Source organism: Dipodomys spectabilis, unplaced genomic scaffold (assembly GCF_019054845.1).
Source record: "Dipodomys spectabilis isolate Male_0828 unplaced genomic scaffold, ASM1905484v1 ptg000199l, whole genome shotgun sequence".
In the NCBI taxonomy this organism is placed as follows: Eukaryota; Metazoa; Chordata; class Mammalia; order Rodentia; family Heteromyidae; genus Dipodomys; species Dipodomys spectabilis.
The window spans coordinates 3,619,925-3,642,684 of NW_024870876.1; the positions used below are offsets into that span (position 1 = coordinate 3,619,925).

The window sequence follows — 22,760 nt, forward strand, 5'->3', positions numbered from 1 at the left end:
ACAAGCACTCTACCACTAAGCCACATTCCCAGCGCCAGAAAAAGACTTTTATCTTAACCTTTTGGTTTTTTTTTTTTGAAATGTTTGAGAGAATGACTATTATATATATAGTTATTACAAAAATCAACTCATATTGGGATGTGGCTCAAGTGGTAGAGTGCTTGCCTAACAAGTTCTTGGCTGTAAGTTCAAATCACAATGCAAAAAAATGCATTTGACAAATATCAATTCACGTATTACAGGCCAGCAAAGTTTCTGCGGGTAGAACTTCTATTGATCTTCCTTTCTGGCTTTGGAGTGAGAGTTGACTTTGAGGTGAAGAGATGTCATAGGTCCTGACACTACTAGCCAAGGTTTTAGGTTTTCCTTTTCTTTCTTTTCTTTTTGTTCTTTTCTTTTCTTTCTTTCTTTCTTCAAATGGAGACCCTCAGACCTCAGCCTACTTGAGTAGATAGAATTATATACATAAGCCACCAGTGCCTGGCCCTAGCCATGCTGCTCATACAGGAGCCATAGTGTCAGATTCCAGATTTTGTCCCTTTATCTTGTATTTACCACAGAGGGTCAATGATAGTTGATGTGTTGGCTGAAACCATTTTTCTTGGTGTGCTTTGCCACGTTATACAAACTAGATCTGAGTCTACAGAGTGTTGATGTTAAATATTTAGAAAAACTTCATGTATTTGTATTAAAATTCTTAGCTATTGTGTAGAGAAAGTAAGTGTCTGGGTGTGGTGATTCATGCCTATAATCCCAGGCACTTCAGGGAGAAGGATTAAGATGGAGGATGGTAAGTTCTAGGCCAGCCTGGGCTATGCAGCTAGAGAAAACTAACCCCTCTACCCCTACCACACCTCCCCCTAAAAAAGGAGCAAAAGAAAAAGTAGAAAATGTGGAATGCCTGGAGTTAAGCTTTTTAAAAAGTTGAATTATTTAAATCATTAGTTACTACTAAGTATCTGTTTTATTCAGATACCTTCTCCTGTACACATGAACTCGTCAGTAAGTGTTACGGACTTTGTATCTACGTGAACACTTGAAGCACTCCAAAAGTTAACAAGTGGTAGGAAGGTTGCATGTAGGGGGTAGCAAAACAGAACAAAATACAAAAACCAGAACAAAGCCTCAAAACCACTTGTTTGCTCGTGGTAGAATCATTGCGGTAGATGGCTGGAGTCCTGAAGCAAGAGTGTCACCAAGGCTAGGGCATTGTCTATCTTCCCCTGGGGCCATTCAGCTGTGGGTAGCTTGAAATTTGACTTTAAATACTTGTGGCTGAGTGACTAACTGTGATTTTCTTTTAACGATCACTTACTCCAGGACTACCCAGAGTCCCCTAAAATATAGACTCTTGGCCTTCTTCTATGGAACTAGAACTCTAAGAGTAAAATCAACTGCTCTACCTCACTCCCCTAAATCTCCTGGGCTCAAGTGATCCCAAGCCTCTGCTTCTGGGGCAGCAGAACTACAGGAGGGAGCCACTATGCAAGACCCTGAAATCTGCGTTCTTCATACACCTCCTCTTTGAGGAGCTATAGGGAAAAGTCATTGAAGTCCAGTCTCTTCCCTTTGCAAGGGAGAATCCTGAGGCTATGTGTCTTGTTTAGGCTCATATGGTGAAAGTCTCAGCAAAAATTATAGCAAATTTTGAAAAGTTCACTGTTTTCTTTTGTTTCTTCTTGCAATGCAGTGAAAAACCAGACAATAATTCAGGTTCCAGGCTTGTTTTTCCCTGACAATGGTTTGGAGCTCATTTTTGCCATTTTGTTATTACCTCTTCTCTAATAGGATTCCACTCTGCATTTTCCTTTTGGCTTTTCAAAGTAGTCCCCAACTATATCTAAAACCAAAATAGAATTTTGATATTCATGTCGGTGTCAGTGAACTTATATTTTCTTGTTTCACATGAGTAGACTTGTGAGAAGTTCCTTCCACCAAACTATGATCTTCAGATACTCAATCTAGAATTCTCCAGGCTTTCCTTGTCTCTCAAGAGGAAGTCATTTTTCAATCATTACCATGTTGGCTCAAGAAATACTAAAATTTTACACTTCCTTAATAGTAAAGGATCCTTAGTTGACAGTCTTCAAGGTATAAAGACTTTCTGCAAAGAGCTTCATTCAGAGACGTGATGTCGTAAGGCTTCTATATTCCTCAATTTCCAGGACTTGTCCAGCATAGATAAACTCTTCAAATGAGTTAGGATTATTTTTCTGCTTAAGGAGTTTGACACTGAGGTATGCCTAGGTGATGGTGGGCCTCACAGGCCATCCTCACTACTTCCCTCCTCCTTTGTCACTTTGTACATGATTGCACATGAGAAGGTAATAAGCAGTCTGGCACTGGTGGCTCATACCTGTACTTTTAACTACTCAGGAGGCTGACATCTGAGGATCACAGTTTGAAGCCAACCCAGACAGAAAAGTTCAGGAGACTTATCTCCAATTAACCAGCAAAAAGCCAGAAGTGGAGCTGTGACTCAAGTGGTAGAATGCCAGCTTTGATCCAGAAATCTCAGGGATGGCACCTAGGCTTTGAGTTCAAGCCCTAGAACCAGGGTCTCTCTCTCTCTTTCTCTCTCTCTCTCTCTCTCTCTCTCTCTCTCTCACACACACACACACACACACACACACGTTTAGCAAGCAATCTTTAGGCAAGTATTTCAACATTTCTCAGTAGACTTTACATAAAACAATGAACAGAATGGAAATGACTAAAACCTAAAGCGTTTCTTAACCCAATTTTATCAGAAAGGATCGTTTCATTTTGATCAGAATGAGAGGAGTAAAATCTTTTCTCCTTTCTTCTTGTGTGGCAAAACTTTTGGACAAGAATTTCATACCTCAAAATTCTAGCTGTCTGTGTTCTGGGGACACACAGGTCCACCCTGGTGATAATACCAGTATGCACCCCCAAGCCGACTGTTCCATAGGAACTCCAGAGAGGCTGGGAGGGGAGAGGCTCTGTGGTCCAGGTCCCCTGTTCAGAACCTTTGCGTGGGGAGAGACACCCCTGCCCTCCCCCCACCCCTCCAGCCCCTCACCAGCAGCTTGGGGCTCCCGGGCTGTAGCTGGAGAGAGGGGAGGGGAGCTGTACCACTCGACGGTCAGCCCTCCGAGTGGAGCAGGGGTCCTGGCAAGAGAGGGTGGAACTTGCACCTTACAAAGCCACTCCCTGCCGGGGGGATAAACCCCTGGCCAGCCAGCCCCTGACTTCCCTGGGCCCCTGGGGGCTGCGGGTTCTGTGGATCCGGATCCCTGTGTGACACGCTGGGGGTCCCTGTATCCAGGCCTCTGGGGACAAAGCTGCCGGAGGGATGCGGCGTTAGGGGGTCTCGAAGAGAGTCTTGCGCGTTGAGACACGCCCTCATCCTCGGTGGAGGGGGGACCCCGCGTTTCCCAGCGCCGCCCCGCCTCCCGTCCCCGCCCAGTGCCCCGGGACGCTGTGACTTAGGAGAGGGTCCCCGCTAAGTCCCCGAGCGGCTGCAGCCCGAGCACATCTCCCCTGTCCCCCAAACGCCGACGAGGGCAGAGGGGCTGTGACGGCTCAGGACCCCACTCCTGGGCTGCGGACCCCCCGGATCCGGGTCGGCACCCTTGTGCCTGTTGCCCTCTCTTCCAAACACAAGGCCATGCGGCCGGCGAAGCCAGGCGCCCCGCTGCCCGCTCTCCTGCTGCTGGCGCTGGCTCTGTCTCCGCACGGGACCCAGGGGCGGCCCCGGGGACGCAGAGCCGCGCGGGGCGCAGAGCCCAAGCCGCTGCTTTTCCTCCCCGCTGCGGGGGTCCGCCCGGCTCCTGGAGGCGCTGCCCGCAGCGCAGGTAAGTCGTCCCTGTCCCAGCCCTTCTGCTGCCCGAGCCCGGGTCCCAGTGGGCCAGGCTCTGGCCAGACTCCCTGGGAAAGAGGGAGTGAGTTTATTAGTGCACCTTGACCGAGAAATAGTAAAATCCAGCGGGCCAGAACCCAACTTTATCCCTGCTAGGAGTGGGAAGCGTTTGGAAATAAAATATAGAGTGACGGAAAGACCTGGAATACAGTCTCCCCCTCCCGCCCCACCCCCCCGCCCCCAGGGATGGTGGAGAATGCATGCAGCTCTTAGCAGCGGTTACTTGTGTATCTTCCCAGGGTTGTTTTGATTTGGATTGTTTGTTTTTGGTGCTAGTAGCGCTTGAACTCTGGGCCTGGGCACTGTCCTGAGCTGCTTCTGCTTAAATCTAGCACTCTACCACTTGAACCACAGCTCCATTCAGGCTTTTTGTAGGTTAAATGGAGAAAAGAGTCGCACAGTCTTTCCTGCCCAGACTGTCTTCCACCCTTAATCCTCAAACTTCAGCCATCAGAGTAGCTAGTGTAAGACACTACCACCCAGCTGTCCAGGTTTTGAGTTTCCTAACTTGATTGCAATCAGATATCTGAAGTTAGGTAAGAAGGCCCCTTCCCTTCTCTTTAAAGGGAAGGGTTCTAGGGAATGAGTGACGGAAACACCAATTTCAGCAGGCTGACAGTTTGCACCTTTCCAGGGCTAGAATTCACCAAATGGTGCTGCTGGTGGCTCTCAAGTCAGATCTGGACACCCAGGTTCCTGCTACTCAGATGCCTGCAAAGTGAGAGGAAGAAGGCAGGAGGAAAAGTTGCCACTCTTAAAAGACCATGAAACACCCAAAAGCACAGAAGTCCTGTGAATTAATAGGAAAGGGAGAAATCCCAGAGGAAAGGGACTTCTTGGGATGGCTGGACTGTGGGCAGCAGGAAGGTGCTAGGCACTGGGAGGAAATCAGGCAGTGAACAAAGGGAAAAGAAGCTGCTCAGAATGTCTGTGCAAGTCTGGCAAACACAGAGCTATGGCAGAGGCTGGGAGCACAAGGCCGATCTTCAATGGCTACTTGGTGGTCTGCACCCAGCTTTGTGTGAGGTCCAAACCCAGGGGTGTCTCAAGATACCCTGCAGCTTCCCCCTGGTTGTCAGCACATGAAGGCTAGAGCTTCTTCTGTGCTCCTCCTTCACTTTTATAATGTTTATATTTTGTGCTAGTATTGGAGTATGAAATCAGGACCTCATACTCTTGAGTTGGCTTTTTCCATTCAAGGCTGGTGCTACTTCAGCTTTTTGTTGTTTAATTAGAGGTAAGGGTCTCACAGATACTCTTACCCAGCCTGGCTTTGAACTGAGATTCTCAGATCTCAGCTTCCTGAGTAGCAAGGACTACAGGTGTGAATCACCAGTGCCCAGCTCTACTCACTTTTAAGAAAGCAAATAGGATTTGTACCATTCTTTTTCTTTCTCATTCACTCCACAAACTTCCTTTGATATAGTCTTTACAAACTGGTTGGCTTGCAGAGGGCTGAGGCCATTCAAGGTAGCCAATAGTGAGAAGTCTTCTTACCCCACCACATTGGGAAGACTCGTTCAGAGAAAGGCAACAGGGAAGGCTTGGGAAGCAGCTAGGCAGAAAGCTTGGTGGATGGAAGACCTGGCTGGAGCCTTTCATTTCACCCACAAGTGGAACTCTCAGGAAAGAGGATAAGGTAGAGAGTGTGACCTCAGCAGGGAGATGCCATGACTGGTCATACTGATCCTAAACTGGAAATTCTTGTTAACCCAAATATTCCTGCCAGGGGAGGCAGTGCCATTTTTGAATGTCCAAGGAGGGGGAGAAAGTGTTGAACTACACAAACATTTAAGGTAACACATTGTTACTTCACACCTCCAGCTTCATTTAAGGTAAACAGATCTTTTCAGGGAGAGACTTAAGTGAACTACAAGAGAGAGGACATTTCCAAGCTAAAAGTGGTTTGCAACATGGGAAGTTTAGAAAACAATAAAGCCTGGCTGTGAGTCACTCTCAAAATTGATTGCTTTCTAGCACTGTTACTGTTTGAGGCGATGTCCTCTTGAGACCCATACTTTATTCACAAGGGGAAAGAAGGATGGCTCATCCCATCTAAAGTTGCCTCCTCCTCCTCCTTTGCCAGTCCTGAGGCTTGAACTCATGGCACTGTCCCTGAGTTTCTTTTGCTCAAGGCTAGCATTCTGCCACTTGAACCACAACACTACTTCCGGCTTTTTCTGTTTTTGTGGTACTGAGGAATCCAACCCAGGGCTTCATGCATGCTAGGCAAGCACTCTACCATTGAGCCACATTCTCAGCCTCCATCTGAAGCCTTCTGTGAATGAAGCATTTGATATGGATGAGGGACAAATAGAGACATGATACAGAGAAGATGAGGACCCATCTCTGATGTTCTCACGGGACACTAAGGGAGTGAGAGGGCCCATAGCTCTGTCAGAATGAAACATCTCCCTGTTCCTAGAAGCCAAGGATAGGCCTGGAATATGCCCTAGAATTCAGCAACACAGTGATCATCCTCACCCTCACTCTGTATGAGCTTTGGGTCTGACACCCTTGCTGCTCATGTCAGTAGAAAATCCAAATACAGACTCAGTTTCTCCTACTATTTCCTCTCAAGTCCAGTCACTTTTGGCACCAGATGGGTGTGAGTCTCCCTGCTCCATCAAGCAAACAATTCATTCTGCAGTAGACACCAGCTGGTGGCATTGAATCAATTCAATTTGGATACTATGTAAGGTCCACTTCAACCACCCATAAACAGTCAGGTTAGCTGGGTATCAGTGGCTTATGCATGCAATCCTAGCTACTCAAGAGGCTAAGGTGTGAAGATTGACGTTCAAAGCCAGTTTGAGCAGAAGATTCCATGAGATTTTCCTGCCTGGGCTGGCTTCAAACTTGGATCCTCAGATCTCAGCCTCTTGAGTAGCTACAATTACGAAGAAGTATCACTGGTGCTCCGCTGATATTCTTAGTTTGAAGAGCTGGTCCCTAATCATAGACGTGCCATAACTTCTCTTGATTTTCCAGAATAATCTGAACTCTTCTTGAAAGCAGGACATCCATGTCCCTTTGTGACTGTCTAACTCCCCTTTCTGGGGCCACCTTGAGGGCATCTCCCGTAGCCATAGACTTGAATGGATCCTCACACATCCACTGGGCTCTTGTAGGAAAGATAAGTTGTTTTCCCACCAGTCCACTAGAAGACTTTCATGACTTCAAAGGTGTGCGGATTTCTCTCCACCAGCTAGCAAGCAATCTGAGGCAGGGCCACCAGCAGGAACCTCCAGTTCTGACTCTCTACCCAGGGTCAGGACAGAATCTACTGATTGAAAAACCTCCTTTCTGTCCCCAAGACTGCTAGTCATAAGTCCATGCCTCTGAAATTTCTGACTTAGCAATGAGGATAAAGTCAAGGTAGTCAGGGGCAAAGAATATATTTATTGGGGCTAATTAGGACTGCCAGATGTCATGGGGGTGGTATGGGTTTTCCATTCAAGCATCTTAAGCATGTGCACTGAAGGGTTACATAATGGCAACTGCATTTACAGATTGAAACAGCAAGTGATGAAAGTTGATACTACTGGTTATTCAGTTATTATGACTTGTGTGACAGAAACAAAGCTACCTGGGAAGAAGGAGAGGGCTCAGGCCAGAGTTTGGGTTGGGCAGAGGAGGCTATTGTCAAGTTCTGCAGAGAGATTACAATATCTCAGGAAAGTATGGTTTGGCCTTGTCCAAAGGTCAGTTTGGGGTGTGTGTGTGTGTGTGTATAGGGAGGGGGCATGTCTACAACAAATATCAAAGGTTCAGCTATGGACCTGTCTGACATCTGGTTAACCATGTCCTCCTGACTCCATTTTAAGGGCTGGGATCCAATGCTACTCCATCTTTATTTTCTGTCTTAACTACTAGCTACAGAGTGGGGTCTTCATGACTATTGTCTCAAGACAGTTTTGTTTGCCAGAGCAACTGACAGAATTTAGGGAAACACCATGTTATCTTATGATAAACATTCATTGGTTTTAGTATTAACTTTACTATTAGAAATGCTGTGGTTTGAACTCAGGGCCTGTTTGCCTATGTCTCATAAGGAATATTGCAAAGAACATAGGTGGAGAGAGGGGTGGAAGGAGGGGCATTGAGCTTCCATGCCCTCTCAGAGACAAGCTACTTTCCATGAGCCTCCACGTGGACATAGCTCAGGAAGCTTCCAGAATCCTGTGCTTTGAGTTTTCATGGTGCCTTTATCACGTAGGCAGGATTGGTTAAACAACTTTCCACTGGGGATGAACTAAGCCTCTGATATTTTCTCCCTCCTTAGGAGTGAAAGTCCTAGCCCTAATCCTGATTTGGTGTTCCTAGTGACTAATTCTCGTCCAGAAGCTTCGAAAGGACTGGTAGCTCTCTGTCAGCTCACTAGTCTGCTAAAAGACAGGATGGTTTGGGAGACTGGAAGATTTTAGGAGCTGTATATCAGCATATGCACAGAGAGAACAAAGGTCAATTTCTCAGTATCACAGCCCTCTTTCTTGAGATGTCTTTGTGGTTATTTGCAAATAACCCACGGGTGTGGCAAAAGCCTCAAAAGCCCCAGATATTCTTGAATCTGGCTGGGATTTGCAAAAGGATGGAATTTGTGCAATTCAATTCCTTCTATTATCTGTTTGTTTTTTTTTAAATAATTCTTTCTGTTCATGTGGTCATACCTGACAATGAATATTTTATTTCATATAAATAAAAGAAATGATTTTTGCTACTGGACTTATCATATGGAAGAAGGCATAGATTTTTGTCTTGTTTTGGGTCAGATTTTGGCTATGTAGCTCAGTCTGACCTCAGACTTGACATCCTCCTGCCTCAGCTTCTCACATTCTGGGATTTCAGGCATGTGATACCACACCTGATTAAGTGGGTTTTTTTCTGTGTATATGTGTGCTACTGGATTCAACCCATAGCCTACTGGTCAAGTGTACTAGCACTGAGTCATAACTCCAGCCCTGTGGATGCTTTTAGTAAAATTTTATTTTTTATTGTGCACACTTAAGATTTGAGACCTGATACTTCACTGTACCTATATATGAGCTAAGAATCACTACTGTTAGATAAACATACCCATCATCTTCAATTTTAAGACTTAATATTTTCTTTTCAGAGTGGTCTAGCTTCAGAGATTACATATGAGTTTTTGCCACATGTATTTGGTAGGTTCTTGCTGTCTATCCTTTGGGCCTGGTAGTGGATGCTGTAACTCATAATCACTTACTATGAGTAACCAGAGGGGATTCTGGTAGTAATTATTGCCTGCTTGCAGGAGCAATTTGTTTAGCTGCAAAGTAGAGAGCTTCTGTACAGGAAGTTGACAGTGTCACCCAATGTAGCTGCTCCCTCTCTTCAAGAGCATACTCTTAGAGCATCACTTTATAATTAGGTATACTAGGAAGACTAATATAAAAAATTCCTTTGGTAAATTGTACACCACTTACAAGTTGCTCACTTATAATCCTAGCTTTTCAGGAGGATGAGAGGATGAGATCAGGGGATTATAGTTTGAAGCCAGGCCAGCAAGAAAGTCTGTGAAACTCTTATCTACAATTAATCACTAAATAACTGGAAGTAGTGTTGTGACTCAAGTGGTAATCACCAACCTTGAGTCAAAAAAGCTAAGCAAGAGCCCAAGGCCCAGAGTTCAACCTCCAATTATGGCATACACAGAAAGTGTCTTCATAATGTGAATTCTTCTGATGTCTAAGATCTTTGTTGCTGCATGGGAGGGCAGACAAATAGATGCAGGTGATGTTTCCCTCCGGTGTCTATGACTGACTACAGGAAACACCAAAGCATTAGGAAGTCCAGGAGTGTTGCCTTGGTTCTCGGTTTTATGTTCAGAGATTTCTGTTACCTACCATCAACTGAGGTCTGAAAATACAAAATGGAAAGTTCCAGAAATAAACAATTGTTGAGTTTTAAAGTTGTGTGTCATTCTGAGCATCATGAATAAACTTCCTGCTGACAGATCTGTCCCATCCAGGCTATCAGCCATCCCTTTGTCAGAGTTTTCATGTATACACTGCCTGCCAGTTAATCAGCCAGGATCTGTGAGATGTCAGGCCTGCAACTGTGTGCTGCACTGGTATAGTGCTTGACTTTAAGCAACTCTCACTTCCTTCATCATGACCTAAATAATGAGAATGGTAACACCGGCACATCACCAAGGAAGAGCCGTAACATTCTTCCTTTAAGTGAAACCCCTAGAGTCCTGGAAGATATTTCAAGTGAGACGACATTGACATTGCTACTGTCCTAGTTGTTATTGTGCTATAATTGGTCTATTCGACTGTTTATTATTGCTTTTATTCTCTTAGGTGCCTAATTTGAAACTTAAACATTAACCATGAGTGTGTATGAGACCCTGTCTCAGAATGTAAAGAAGGAAAGAAGGAAGGAAGGAAGGAAGGAAGGAGGAAGGAAGGAAGGAAGGAAGGGAGGGAGGGAGGGAGGGAGGGAGGGAGGAAGGAATGAATGAGGGAGAGGGAGGGACGGAGGGAAGGAAAGAAAGAAAGAAGGAAAGTAGGGAGGGAGGAAGAGAGGGAGGGAAGAAGGGAGGGAGGGTAACAGATGAGAGAAAGGAGGATGATAGAATGAACAAAAGAAAGAGAAGGAAGGAAGGGAGGAAGGAAAGCAGTGATAATGAAAAACAGAATGAAAGAACAAAAGATGAGAAATAGGAAGGAAGGAAAGGAGGGAGGGAAAGATAGAGTAGGGAAAGGGAAAGAAAGGAAAGGGAGGGAGTATGAATCATATGTTTGTGGAGTTGTAGACCCAGCACAGGATGCTTCTCTGTCTCCCGGAGTCACTAAATTGCACAGTTCAAAAATGATCATTGTAAGCTGGGCACAGGTGGCTCATACCTTTAATCCTAGCTACTCAGGAGTCTGAGCTCTGAGGATTATGGTTCAAAGCCAGCCTGGGCAGGAAAGTCTGTGAGAGTCTTATCTCCAATTAACCACCAGAAAACCGGAAGTGGCACTGTGGCTCAAGTGGCAGAGTGTTAGCCTTGAGCTGAAGAGTTGAGGGACAGTGCCCAGGCCCAGAGATCAAGCCTCATTACTGAAAAACAAAACAAAACAAAATTGATGATGGAAAAGTACTAGATCATACTGAAAGACTCTTCCTGATTGAAGCAATCCATTCCTCCTTGTAAGCAGTTCATTTAGTAAGTTAGCTTCATACTTTTACACAAGATTATAAAGATTGACAAAAGCTTTCTTGTCACCTTTACTTTCATGTTTCTCTCAGAGAATATAAAACAAGCATTCTTTCCCAGCTTCTTCCACCAGCTATGTTTTATAATATAACTGGGATTTGTTTTAAGTATGAGAAGACACACAGGTGAAAAATGGTTGTGATGAGACAACATTGAAAGCCAAAAAGGAAGGCCCTAAGGCAGGCTGGAAGCAGAGGGAAAGAAGGAAAATGTGGCTAGGAGCATGGGCCAGCAAGGCCCCAAGAGGTCAAAGCATCAGAAAACAGAGAAAATAAAAGAAATCATGACTATGAACCCACAAGACAAACATATGACCTCCTTCATCCACCTCACCTGTGTCCTGCCCCAGCCCCTGATCTATGCACAGCCTGGACCAAACCCATTTGCAGAGGGATTGGGCAGTCTTTATCTTACTTGGCCTCCAGGAAGCCTAGAGGCTGTGGCCCTTTCGTGGCAGCCTCTGTGAGTCCTAGCTTCCACTGTTGCCTTCCTTCTCAGACCAGTCCTTCCTCATCTCTGCCTAGGCATCCGCCTAGGCACTTAGGGATCTGTTCTGACTCACGAATATTTCACACTTTCCAAGTCTGAACTTTTCATGTTTGAATCATTGTGAAATGGATCCTGAAGTGTATCTCTTTCCTTTTCCTCTTGCACCAATTTTGTTTTTCTGCAGAACTGGGGTTTGAACTCAGCACTTTGCACTTGTTAGAAATGAGTGCTCCACTGCTGAGCCACTCCTCCTGTCCTTTTTGACACTGGTTGCTTTGAGGCAGGATCTTGTTTCCTGTCTAGGTGTGTACCTGGACCACAATCTTCTCCTATTTTAGGCATCCCATGGTAGCTGAGATGACAATTTTTTTTTTCTGAAATGGAATCTCACAGACATTTCTGACCCAGTTGGCCCAGAATCACGATCCTCCTAATCTTAGCCACCCAAGTAGATAGGATTACAGGCATGAGCCACTGGCGCCTGACTCCTCCTTGTGTTTTAAATTCACATAAGTACTATTTTATTTGCTGAGTATCTCCAATTGAAGAATCTCAGGCTCAACATGAGATTCTCTTTTCCCACATGAACTTGTGCTCTTGCTTTCAATCCTGCTCTGTGTCTTTTATTTCTGGCTTCAGTGAAGACAAGTTTTTGCTGTTCTGGGTAGTATGAAGTTACTACCGATTCAAATAGTTCTGTAGGGTCTTCTGGTATTTGGGTTTATTAGGATTTTATGACATTTTATAATATATGACTTGGAGGATTTGAGAGCTTATTCAGTTTGTCTACCTCAGTTTCTAGTAGAAACCCAAGGCATCACTGAAGTTATTTGGCTTGGCTTGATAGAGAATTTTATTCAGATAGATAAGACCAAGTATAACTACTAGGCGTTAGGACAAGAAACTTCCCACCTAGGTGAAAGTGTTAGGTATAATGTTGCACAAGTAGGTGTATGTATTTGAACTTGGATTATTTAAAAATACTTTATGTAGTCTTTCTAATACCTGACATGTTACAGATACTGTCCATTGTAAAAAAATATTCTACAGCCAAGGCCAAGTGTGGGATCAACTCCTGTAATCACAGCTTCTTCAGGAGGTAGAGGTAGGAAGATTATAGGAGGCAAAAAGTGAATTCTATCTGAAAAGAAACTGAAGCAAGGATTGAAGGAATAACTCAATTAGCTCTTCTTAGTAACTGCAGAGCCTGAGTTTAAACCCCTTTATCAACAAATAAATTACACATGTATGTGATATATATGTGTATATCACACACACACATATACACACATACGCATTTTTACCACCACAGAGAAAATTTAAAAAGAACACAAATAGACAATGTACTATAAATCAGGTCTTTCACTAGTGCCATATGCTTCCTTACTCTGAGCTGAGAGAGCCTAGAAGCAGCCACAGCCCAGTAGGAAGAAGCACACCTTAGTTTCTTGTACTATTCTCAATTAACAACAACAACAACAAAAAAAGCAGGGCTGCTTGGAGAAATCCTTGACACTACGGCCAGGACTGCAAATAATATACTAGATTTGGGGTATCTGGTATAGATAGAAAGTAAAAAAGAAGTAGGCATACAAAATAACAATAATAGAACCTTTACAGCTTATTACAGGGAGACAGGAACCAACTGAAGGAGTTCCTGATGGCCAAAACTGGAATCATTTGAACAAAAAAATTATGTAGTATTGGATCATGATATAATGTATAAAACAAATATCCATGAGTCCACATTAGTACAGTAGATAACCAAATAAATAAATATCTGAGGGAAAAGGGATATACCTCCCACATATAAGAATTGTACATCACATAGCTTGATACCATCCAGCAAAGAAAGAACAGATTCTCCAAAGGGTGGGCAGAATACAGTCACCTCTTTCTAAAAATTCCAGTGAGTGGAAGGGGGCAGGAAGAATCTCAGCAGTTCAGATGCCTGACAAGCACTATGTCAACTAGGTAATCAAGGTCAATGTCATCAGTCATAAATCATGTGACAGTATGCATCCTTGATAAGATGTAATAAAAATGGCATTTTACCTGAATGGTCTTTTTCCCGCAAACCTGTAACTTCAGTCTAATCATGTGCAACATATTAGATAAATCTCAAATGAGAAACATTCTACCAAATACTTGACCACCAAATTGAGGAAAGTTCAAGAAACTTACAGAACTAAGAGAAGTCTAAGGAGCCTTAGGACAACTAATACCAATGCTAATAAGAGGAGAAATTGGGTAGTGATACACCTCTTTCTGCCTCTGTCTCTGTCTCTGTTTCTCAGTACTGAGGATTGAACCTAGGATTTCCAACTTGATGGGCAGCTAAGCATGCCCTTTACCTCTTGAACTAGGACCTCAATCCTAAAAATGTGTCACTCTTAAATGCTACGGAGACCATTAAAACATTCTGTTTTCAGTAATAGCATTTGCAGATCTGTGTTTTAAAGTGACTTGTGAGGAAAAAAGAATTATTTAAATAAGTGATAATTCATTTTTTAAAAGCTATCTAGAAAACTAATAACAAACACTGCTACTGAAATAGTTTGACCTGATGGAAGTGACTGGACTGAATGGTGCTTCAACACATTTTTTTTTCAGGTTTTTTTGTACTTTTTTATTGTAAAAATGCTGTACAGAGGGGTTACAGTTACACGAGCATGGCAATGAGTACATTTCCTATTGAGCATTGTTGCCTCCTCCTTTGTTTTCCCCCTACTATCCTTTCCCTCCCACCTCCACAACCACCACCCCCAAGTTGTAAAGTTCGTTTTCAACATAGTGTTTTGTACATCTCATTGTTACAATGGGTCAACCTGTATCCTTATTTAAGCATTTTGTTTTTTCCCTTCCCCTCTCTGACCTCTCTAGCCATAAAGGAAGTACAAATCAAAACAACATTGAGATACGACCTCACCCCAGTTAGAATGGGCTATAATCAAGAACTCTAATAACAACAGATGCTGGAGGGGATGTGGAGAGAAGGGAACCCTACTGCACTGTTGGTGGGAGTGTAAACTTGTTCAACCACTTTGGAAAGTAGTATGGAGGTTCCTCAAAAGACTCCACATAGCGCTCCCCTATGACCCAGCAATCCCACTTTTGGGCATTTACCCAAATGATCACAAACAAGGCCATACTAAAGCTACCAGCACAACTATGTTTATGGCAGCATTATTCACCATAGCTAAAATATGGAACGAACCCAGATGCCCCTCAGTAGATGAATGGATCAAGAAAATGTGGTACATATATACAATGAAATTCTATGCCTCCATCAGAAAGAATGACATTGCCCCATTTGTTAGGAAATGGAAAGACTTGGAAAAAATTCTATTAAGTGAAGTAAGCCAGGCCCAAAGAAACATAGGTCCCATGTGTAGGACAAGCAGAAAAGGCCAAAAGCTATGTACATATGACCATATAATATGATGTTAAGCGAAATGTACCCCAAGATGAGGACACAAGTATCTTTTTTCTTTCTTGCTATTGTTTCTAACATATTTATAATGTACCATGTGATTTTTTTGTTTCTTTGTATGTTCCTCCCCAACAGTATAATCCCTGTTTTCACTTATTTGATGTCGGTGCTCAACACATCTTCTGTTGGGGGAAGTTTTTCATTTGGGATGCTCCTTGTCCAATATGGATCCATCATTGGCCAACTTGACTAAGCTGTTTTCTCCCCCCCAATGGCTTTTGATAGAACCTCATATTACAAACTATGTTTATCTATGTAAGAATTACTCACTCAGTGACATGTGTAAATGAGCAAAATAAAAATAATAAAAGACAAATTATTGTGAAAGTAGATAACTTTTATGTGGCAAGATAAAAATATCCAATTTATTTTAGGAGACTGATTTGTATATGAGCTGAATTGTGTTCCACTAATAGAGATACATTCTAGTTCCACCCTCAGGGCCTCAGAAGATAACCTTATTAGGATATATGAGATTCTATTGCAGATGAATGCAATTGGCTAAGGGTAGAGTGTAATAGTGAGGACTCTTAGTTCAATACGAATGGAATCCTTGAACATCAGAGATATGGGCGAATGGCATGTGATGACAAAAGCTGAGCCTAGAATGATGCCAAAGTGGCTGGAATGACAGAGGAGGATCTACTCCCTGGAGCTGCACACACAGCATGCCCTGCTCACATCCCACTGTCCAGAATGTTTCAGCCTCCAGAATGATGAGACAATGCCTTTCTGTTGATCTAAGGCATCCTGTTGGTGGAATTTTGTCATGGCAGCCCAAGGAGAGAAACATAACAATGTTTCCTTGGTATCCATGGGGGACTGATTCTAGAACAGATGCTCAAGTCCTCCATATGAAATGGTGCAGTGTTTGCATATAACCTATATACGACTTCCTGTATACTTCAAATTATCTCTGGATTATTTATAAAATTGTAAGTGCTATGGAAGTCGTATTGTTTAGGGAATGATGACTAGAAACAAGTCTGCACATGTTTAATGTCAATGCATTCCATCAGCAGATGGGTGAATTCCAAGATTCAGAAACAAACTATGGAGAGCTGACTGTATATTGTCATTTCTTAAGATAAAACACATCTGGGCTTGTCTTACACATAAAGTGTGAGCAAGTGATTACAATTACTCAATTCTGCCTCTGTGTTTGTAGCCGAAATATAATCATGAAGAAAGTCTCTGATTACCCACTGAAAAGCCAAAGTGGAGCTGGGTCTGGGCTGCAAAGCTAAGAAACAAAACTCCTAAAAAAAACTAATAACTGTGGATCAGTAGAACAAAGTTCAAGTAGCAAAAATTTGGAAGCTAGGGAACAATCAGTAAGATTATCTTATTATTCACTATGTATTTTATTATCCAGTGTGTAGTTTGCAGCCTACATAACATTAAATTGTTTTGTTTTGTTTTTTATTGTAAAGATGCTGTACAGAGGGGTTACAGTTGCATGAGTAAGACAATGAGTACATTTCTTGTCGAGCATTGCTACCCCCACCCTTGTTGCTCTCCAACTATCCCTTCCCTCCCCCACTTTTTAACTCCTCCCCTCTCCCCAGGTTGTAAAGTTCGTTTCCAATATACTGTCTTGTGAATATCATTGTTGCAATGGGTCATCCTGTGTCCTTGTTTCGGCATTTCGTTATTCCCCTTCACTTCCCCAAATTACACAAATGTATATACAAGATGAAGGGTACCAAAATCAAGCACAATGACAACAGGGGCTATACCATAGGGGGAAGAACAGACAAAGGAAGCAAAAAAATCGCATAGTACACTAAAAACAACAAAAACAAAGAAAGACCTCGTGTCCATATCTTGGGGTTCATTTCACTTAGCATCATCTTATACGGTCATATGAACATAGCTTTTGAGCTTTTCTGGTCATCTATAAAATTATCCTAGAGATATACTAATTATTGCAAATGAGGGAAACATCATCCAGTGTGTAGTTTGCATCCTACATAGCATTAGATTGTTTTTTATTGTAACATACAGGCGTTCACTGCTATATGGTAGGGAGCTTCGGGCCTCTGCACTCTGGCCTCGACCCTCACCATCCTGTCCTGAGCTCAGTTGGCATTGCCAGGGGCCAGGAGCTACCTCTCCAGGGAGGGGTCCTCAACATGCTTCCTTAGCTGCCAGAGTCCAGTCATCACTACTTGGTCTCCATAAACACATTTCTGTCTATGCAAAGGCTCAAACTCACTTATGAAAATATGATAAATGTTCACTTTCCTAGTGTGTTTATATTGTGCTTGACACCTACATGAGTCAATCTGTAGTAAAAAAAATCTTTGTAGGTGTAAATGAAGGTCAAGTATTTTATTACAGGAGGTTAAGTTTTCTCTTCTTTTACATGAGTTGCATCTGGTCTTGATTATATTTTATAGATTGCTTTTTTTTTTTGGATGGCATATTTTTAGAGAATACCAGTTAAAGTCTGAGAGGGATCTTGATTTTTAAAATTTAGTTTATTTTAAGCTCAAAGCCTTTGAAGTGAGAGATTCTAGTGACCCGAAGTACATTTCAATTTACTTGCTCTGGCTGCTGCTAGGGAAAAAGGATTAAAAGGCAGAGGAGTCTAATAAGGAGCGGGTTGGCAAAGTACAGTCAGAGAAGTATGAGGGCTTGGACCATCCTGTGTTCGTGGAAGGTGACACAAGTACAAGGATCTGAGATACATGTTTGGAAATGGAATAATGCAAAGCGAACTCATGGGTTGGGAGGAATGCTGAGAAAAGATAGGGCACCTAAGTGAAAGGGTATGAGTGACTACGGCTATTTATGGTGCTATTTATAACAGATGGGGAACATGGAGAGGTCTGGGGCAGCCATGAAGTCAGACACTCAGTTGTGGTTGTGCATTGCGGAGAGGGTTTTAGGCGCTCTGGTAGAAACACAGAGCACGCAGCGCAGTCTGTTGGTGCTCAGGGCCCCAGGAAATAAGTTTAATGCTTGTAATTATAGTGTATTAAGGATAAATTTCAATAATGAAAGTGTATTCTAACAATGTAAAATCTTTTTTTAATCTTCTTTTCAGAAGTATTGCCAAGAGATTTGAACTTAAAAGACAAATTCATAAAGCATTTCACAGGTAAGCATATGATATATAAATGATTCAGTAAGTAAAAAGTTCAGAATACTGGAGATGTGAAGGTAAGTGTATAGGAGAGGCTCACTAGCCAGCTGGGGTGTTAGACAAATGCTAATAAATTGTATGAATTATAATATAAGCCAGAGCATGATAAACAATAGAAGAATAAGTAAAAGTGTAGAGATATACAGAAAGGGAATGATTTAGTGAAGAACTCCCAGGGAAGAATTGCAGTTGACATGATATTTAAGTTTACTTGATAGTGTGAATAAGGTCTCTCAGGAAGAGAGGGGCATTCTGGTTAGGAGAAATCCACTGAGTAAGGTATGAAGACTCATGGTATGGTTGGAGGAAAGATAGACAGATGGTGTATGTGTATTATGAGTGAATTTTGAGAGAGATATGTTTAGCCATGGAGCAAATAGAAGGTTGGAAAGGCAAGTTGGCAATCACTTGTGAAAAATCTGAAAAGGCATGCTGAAAAATTTAGACTATGTTCCCAGCAAGTTTGGGCATCTGAAGTTGTATGCTCAGGGCCATACCTTAAGTACTGATGAAATGCTCTCTCACAGTACTGCTCTTTATATCAACTTGAATTATTTCACTTTATAAAATGTTTTTATTTAATGCCAGTACTGGGACTTGAAGTCAGAACCTCACTTTCTTCCCTGGCTTTTTTGCTCATGGCTGACACTCTACTATTTGAGCTACATCTCCACTTTTGTAATTTTGTTTTACTGGTTAATTGGAATAAGAATCTCTCAAATTTGTCTGCCTGTACTGGCTTTGAATCTCAGTCCTCAGAACTCAGCTTCCTAGGGAGCTAGGATTACAGACATGAGCCACCAGCTTCTGGTATGAATCATTTTAAGTCATCTTATGCCTCAAATCTTAGCAAATTACCAAATCAAACAGTCTATCCCTCATATTTATTCTTGTGATCATAATGATATTGATTGCCCTGTGTGTGTGTGTGTGTGTGTGTGTGTGTGTGTGTGTGTGTGTGTGTGTGTGTGTGTGTGCCTGGACACTATCCTGAGCTTTTGTGTACAAAGCTAGAGCTCTACCACTTGAGCTGCTACTCTACTTCTGCCTTCTTGGTAGTTACTTGGAGATGAGAGTCTCAATGACTTTCCTGCCCTGTCTGGCTCTGGACAGCGGTTCTCAGATTGCAGCTTCCTCAGTAGTTAGGATTACAGGCATGAATCACCAGAACCAGACTGGAATACTTTTTATTGTTTCACATCTTAGACCTATAATGTGGGGAAGATGTGATTTCTCATTTTTTTCACTTAATCAGATCCTAGGGCCATATTTGTTAACTGAGATCTACAGCATGGAGAAGGAAGAAAATGCTAGGCACTAGCAGCCTGATGGAGGACTTTCCTATCTTTTCCATGTGCTTAAACATATACTCCAAGACAGGCACTGATGGTTCATACCTACAATCCTAGCTACTTAGGAGGCTGGGGTCTGAGGATTGTGGTTTGAAGCCAGGCCAGGGAAGAAAGTCGATGAGACTCTTATCTCCAATCATCCACAAAAAATTGGAAGTGGACCTGTGGCTCAAGTAGTAGAGCATTAGCCTTGAGCACAAAAGCTCAGGGACAAGACCTTGGTTGAGAGTTCAAGCCACATGAATGGTAAAATAAGCAAAGTAGACTCCACACAGAAGGAGGAAAGTTTTGCCCACTTTTTTAGTAATCTTTGAGACATTTGAATCATACATCACTCTAGTTCTAAAAAAATGAAATAAGTATTTTTTATAAAAGCTTTGCTTCCCATTAACTAAAAACCAGGAACAGAAAGTAAAGCCCAGTGATCTTTATTTTTTATTCTTTATGTCCTTTTTTCTCCCTCTGGAGCATGCCCCTTCCAGTTAGTCTAAAGAGTTCTACTGGAAATGAAGGTTCCATGATGTGAGAGATTGAGAATGTAGAGTGAATTTAGGTTGTTTTTCATAGCTCAGAACCTCCCACAGAGTCAGGGTGAGGGAAGAACTCACAGGCAAGTTCTTTTAAGGGCAAGAAGAATGTAAACTACAGTTATATTATGTCCATCCATAAAGTGCTGGTAATTTGTTTGGAAAACATGCCTATGCTTATAATAAGCATTTTTTCCCTTTCCCCTAGGGCCAGTCACATTTTCAGCTGAATGTAGCAAACACTTCCATCGTCTCTACCACAACACCAGGGACTGTTCAACGCCTGCCTGTAAGTCAGCTTTTAGAAAAATCTTTACCCAACAATAAAACTTCAACTGTCTTGGGGTGGGATGTAATAGACTAAACACTTCATGAAATGTTATTTATAACACTGACAAATACTTAAGGTTTGTGTGTGCTGTTGAAGCCATAAGGAATGAGATTCCGTTCTGGTTGGGAATATATCCAAATCCTAAAATAGTTGGATTTCCTCAAAGATCAAAATGTTTGTTAAGATTGAAACCTTTTGTCATTACTCAAATTTCTTGGCACAAACAAAGCACACTCTCTCATAGAAGTGGGGAAAATGTGACCATGGGGTATAAGTCAATATTTCTTCCTAAATTGTTTTGTTTAAATTATTTCATTTAAATTTTTATTTTTTTTGTTCCAGTCCTAGGACTTGAACTTAGGACCTAGGTGATGTCCCTAATTTTTATATTTTACTCAAGGCTAGCTCTCTACCACAGCTTCAGTTCTGGAATTTTGGTGGTTAATTGGAGATAAGAGTCTCACAGATTTATCTACCCAGGCTGGCTTCAAACCATAATCCTCAGAACTCAGCTTCGTGAGTAACTAGGGTTAGAGGTGTGAGCTTCTAGCACTTGGCTAAATTATTTTATTTTTGAATTATATTTTTATATCTTTAAGTAGTTGTACAAAGGAGTTGCCACTCAACAAATCAGCTTATTTGGGCAATGCTTTTTGATCAATGTCACCTACTTCATCATTCTCCCCAATCCCTCCAACCAAATCTCTCCCCCTCAATTTTCCTAGTTTCATAGGATATATATTGATTACTATAATTGCATTTACCTTGCCTTCCTAAGATATTTTAAAGTAAGTATTTTGTATTTTGTATATCATGTAATTTATACAACAAGTGCAGGAATTCCTGGATAATTGTGCCATAGTATACGTACATATGTTACTGTAATACATTTTTTGAAGTTAATAATAATTCTGAATATAATACTGAAGAATTACCACTTAAAATGTCCCAATTCTTGTTATGAGTGGTAACTCAGTTGACTTGTTTTAAAATTCTTTTGTAAGCTTAAGCTTTACTTTAAAAAGAAATAAAATTTTCACATTTATTACCTAGATTGTTCATCTTGAGAAATATTTAACTTGATTCAGAATGTCATATTTGTTATCTTTTTTATTTCAAAAACAACTTTCAGAAAATGGAGGTGTGACTCAACTAGTGGAACAGCAACCTTGAGCAAAAAGCCAAGCAAGATTGCAAAACCCTGAGGTCAAGCTCCAGTACACACACACACACACACACACACACACACACACACACACACACACACACACACGAGCGTGCACACACACAGAATAACTTGTATTTAACAGCTAGAGAAAATAAAGCATATAAGCACATTATATTTCAAGTAACATCACTCAGGAGTAGCACAGTATGGTGGAGTACATGTCTTTAGGACCAAATTCTTTACTAGCTATAAGCAACATTTTGAAGCTATTTTCTTTTTTCTTTCTTTTTTTTTTTTGGGGTCCGGTAGAGGGCCTGAACTCTGGGCCTGGGCACTGTCCCTCAGCTCTTTCAGCTCAAGGCTAGCGCTCTACCACTTGAGCCACAGTGCCACTTCGGGCTTTTTTTTTTTTTTTTTCCGGCTTATGTGGTGCTGAGGAATCGAACCCAGGGCCTCATGCATGCAAGGCAAGCGCTCTACCACTGAGCCACCTTCCCAGCCCAGTTGAAGCTATTTTCTTATCCCTAAAGTGAGGGCAACAGAGTCACATTTGACAGTGTTATTAAGGGAATTACTGAGAAAGTCCATGGTAATACATTAGGTGTTTATTAACTTATACCCATTAGTATAAGAATTGCTGACAGTGATTAGTATCATCTCCTTCACATTTATAATACCTATTAAATTTATTTTTAAATGTTTTTCCTAGATTACAAAAGATGTGCTAGATTGCTAACGAGATTAGCATTGAGTCCACTATGCTCACAGACCTAAAAAATGTACCATGTGAGTATGCATGCATTTATTTTTCTTATCCTGTTTAATAATTTGATGTCCTCCTCCTCCTCCCCCCCTTCCTCTTCCTCCTCCTCCTCTTCCACTTACTGGTCTTTGTATAATTTGCTCATGCTAGGGATCAGTCCCAGGGCCTTCACATACTGGGGAAGTACGTTGAACTGTACTGCTAACCTTCACCCCTAAGAGTCTGTCTTAAGAAAATAGCAATGCCTATTGAACTTAATTTGTGGGGTTTTTAACTCTGTTTAGACTACCAAGTCTGAATTTACTTATTGCTTTACTGAATTAATTTAAAATGTCTACCATGACTACAGTAAAATAAATAGCTTTGGGGTGGCCT

General features: G+C 42.0%; 1 protein-coding gene across 1 annotated transcript; it reads left to right on the forward strand.

Annotated features, from left to right (window-relative positions):
- Nucleotides 1–3,631: 3,631 nt before the first annotated feature.
- Alkal1 (ALK and LTK ligand 1) lies at nt 3,632–22,396 on the forward strand. The gene is made up of 4 exons (XM_042696122.1): nt 3,632–3,818; nt 18,146–18,199; nt 20,332–20,412; nt 22,332–22,396. The coding sequence occupies exons 1-4, from the start codon at nt 3,632–3,634 to the stop codon at nt 22,394–22,396; spliced, it is 387 nt and encodes a 128-aa protein (XP_042552056.1).
- Nucleotides 22,397–22,760: the final 364 nt, after the last annotated feature.

Bases quoted from the DNA above. Each gene is read 5' to 3' on its own strand.
- Alkal1 (XM_042696122.1), top strand. From the start codon at position 3,632: ATGCGGCCGGCGAAGCCAGGCGCCCCGCTGCCCGCTCTCCTGCTGCTG. The intron at 18,200-20,331 runs GTAAGCATATGA...CCTTTCCCCTAG, and splicing joins ATTCATAAAGCATTTCACAG to GGCCAGTCACATTTTCAGCT. The intron at 20,413-22,331 runs GTAAGTCAGCTT...TGTTTTTCCTAG, and splicing joins GGACTGTTCAACGCCTGCCT to ATTACAAAAGATGTGCTAGA.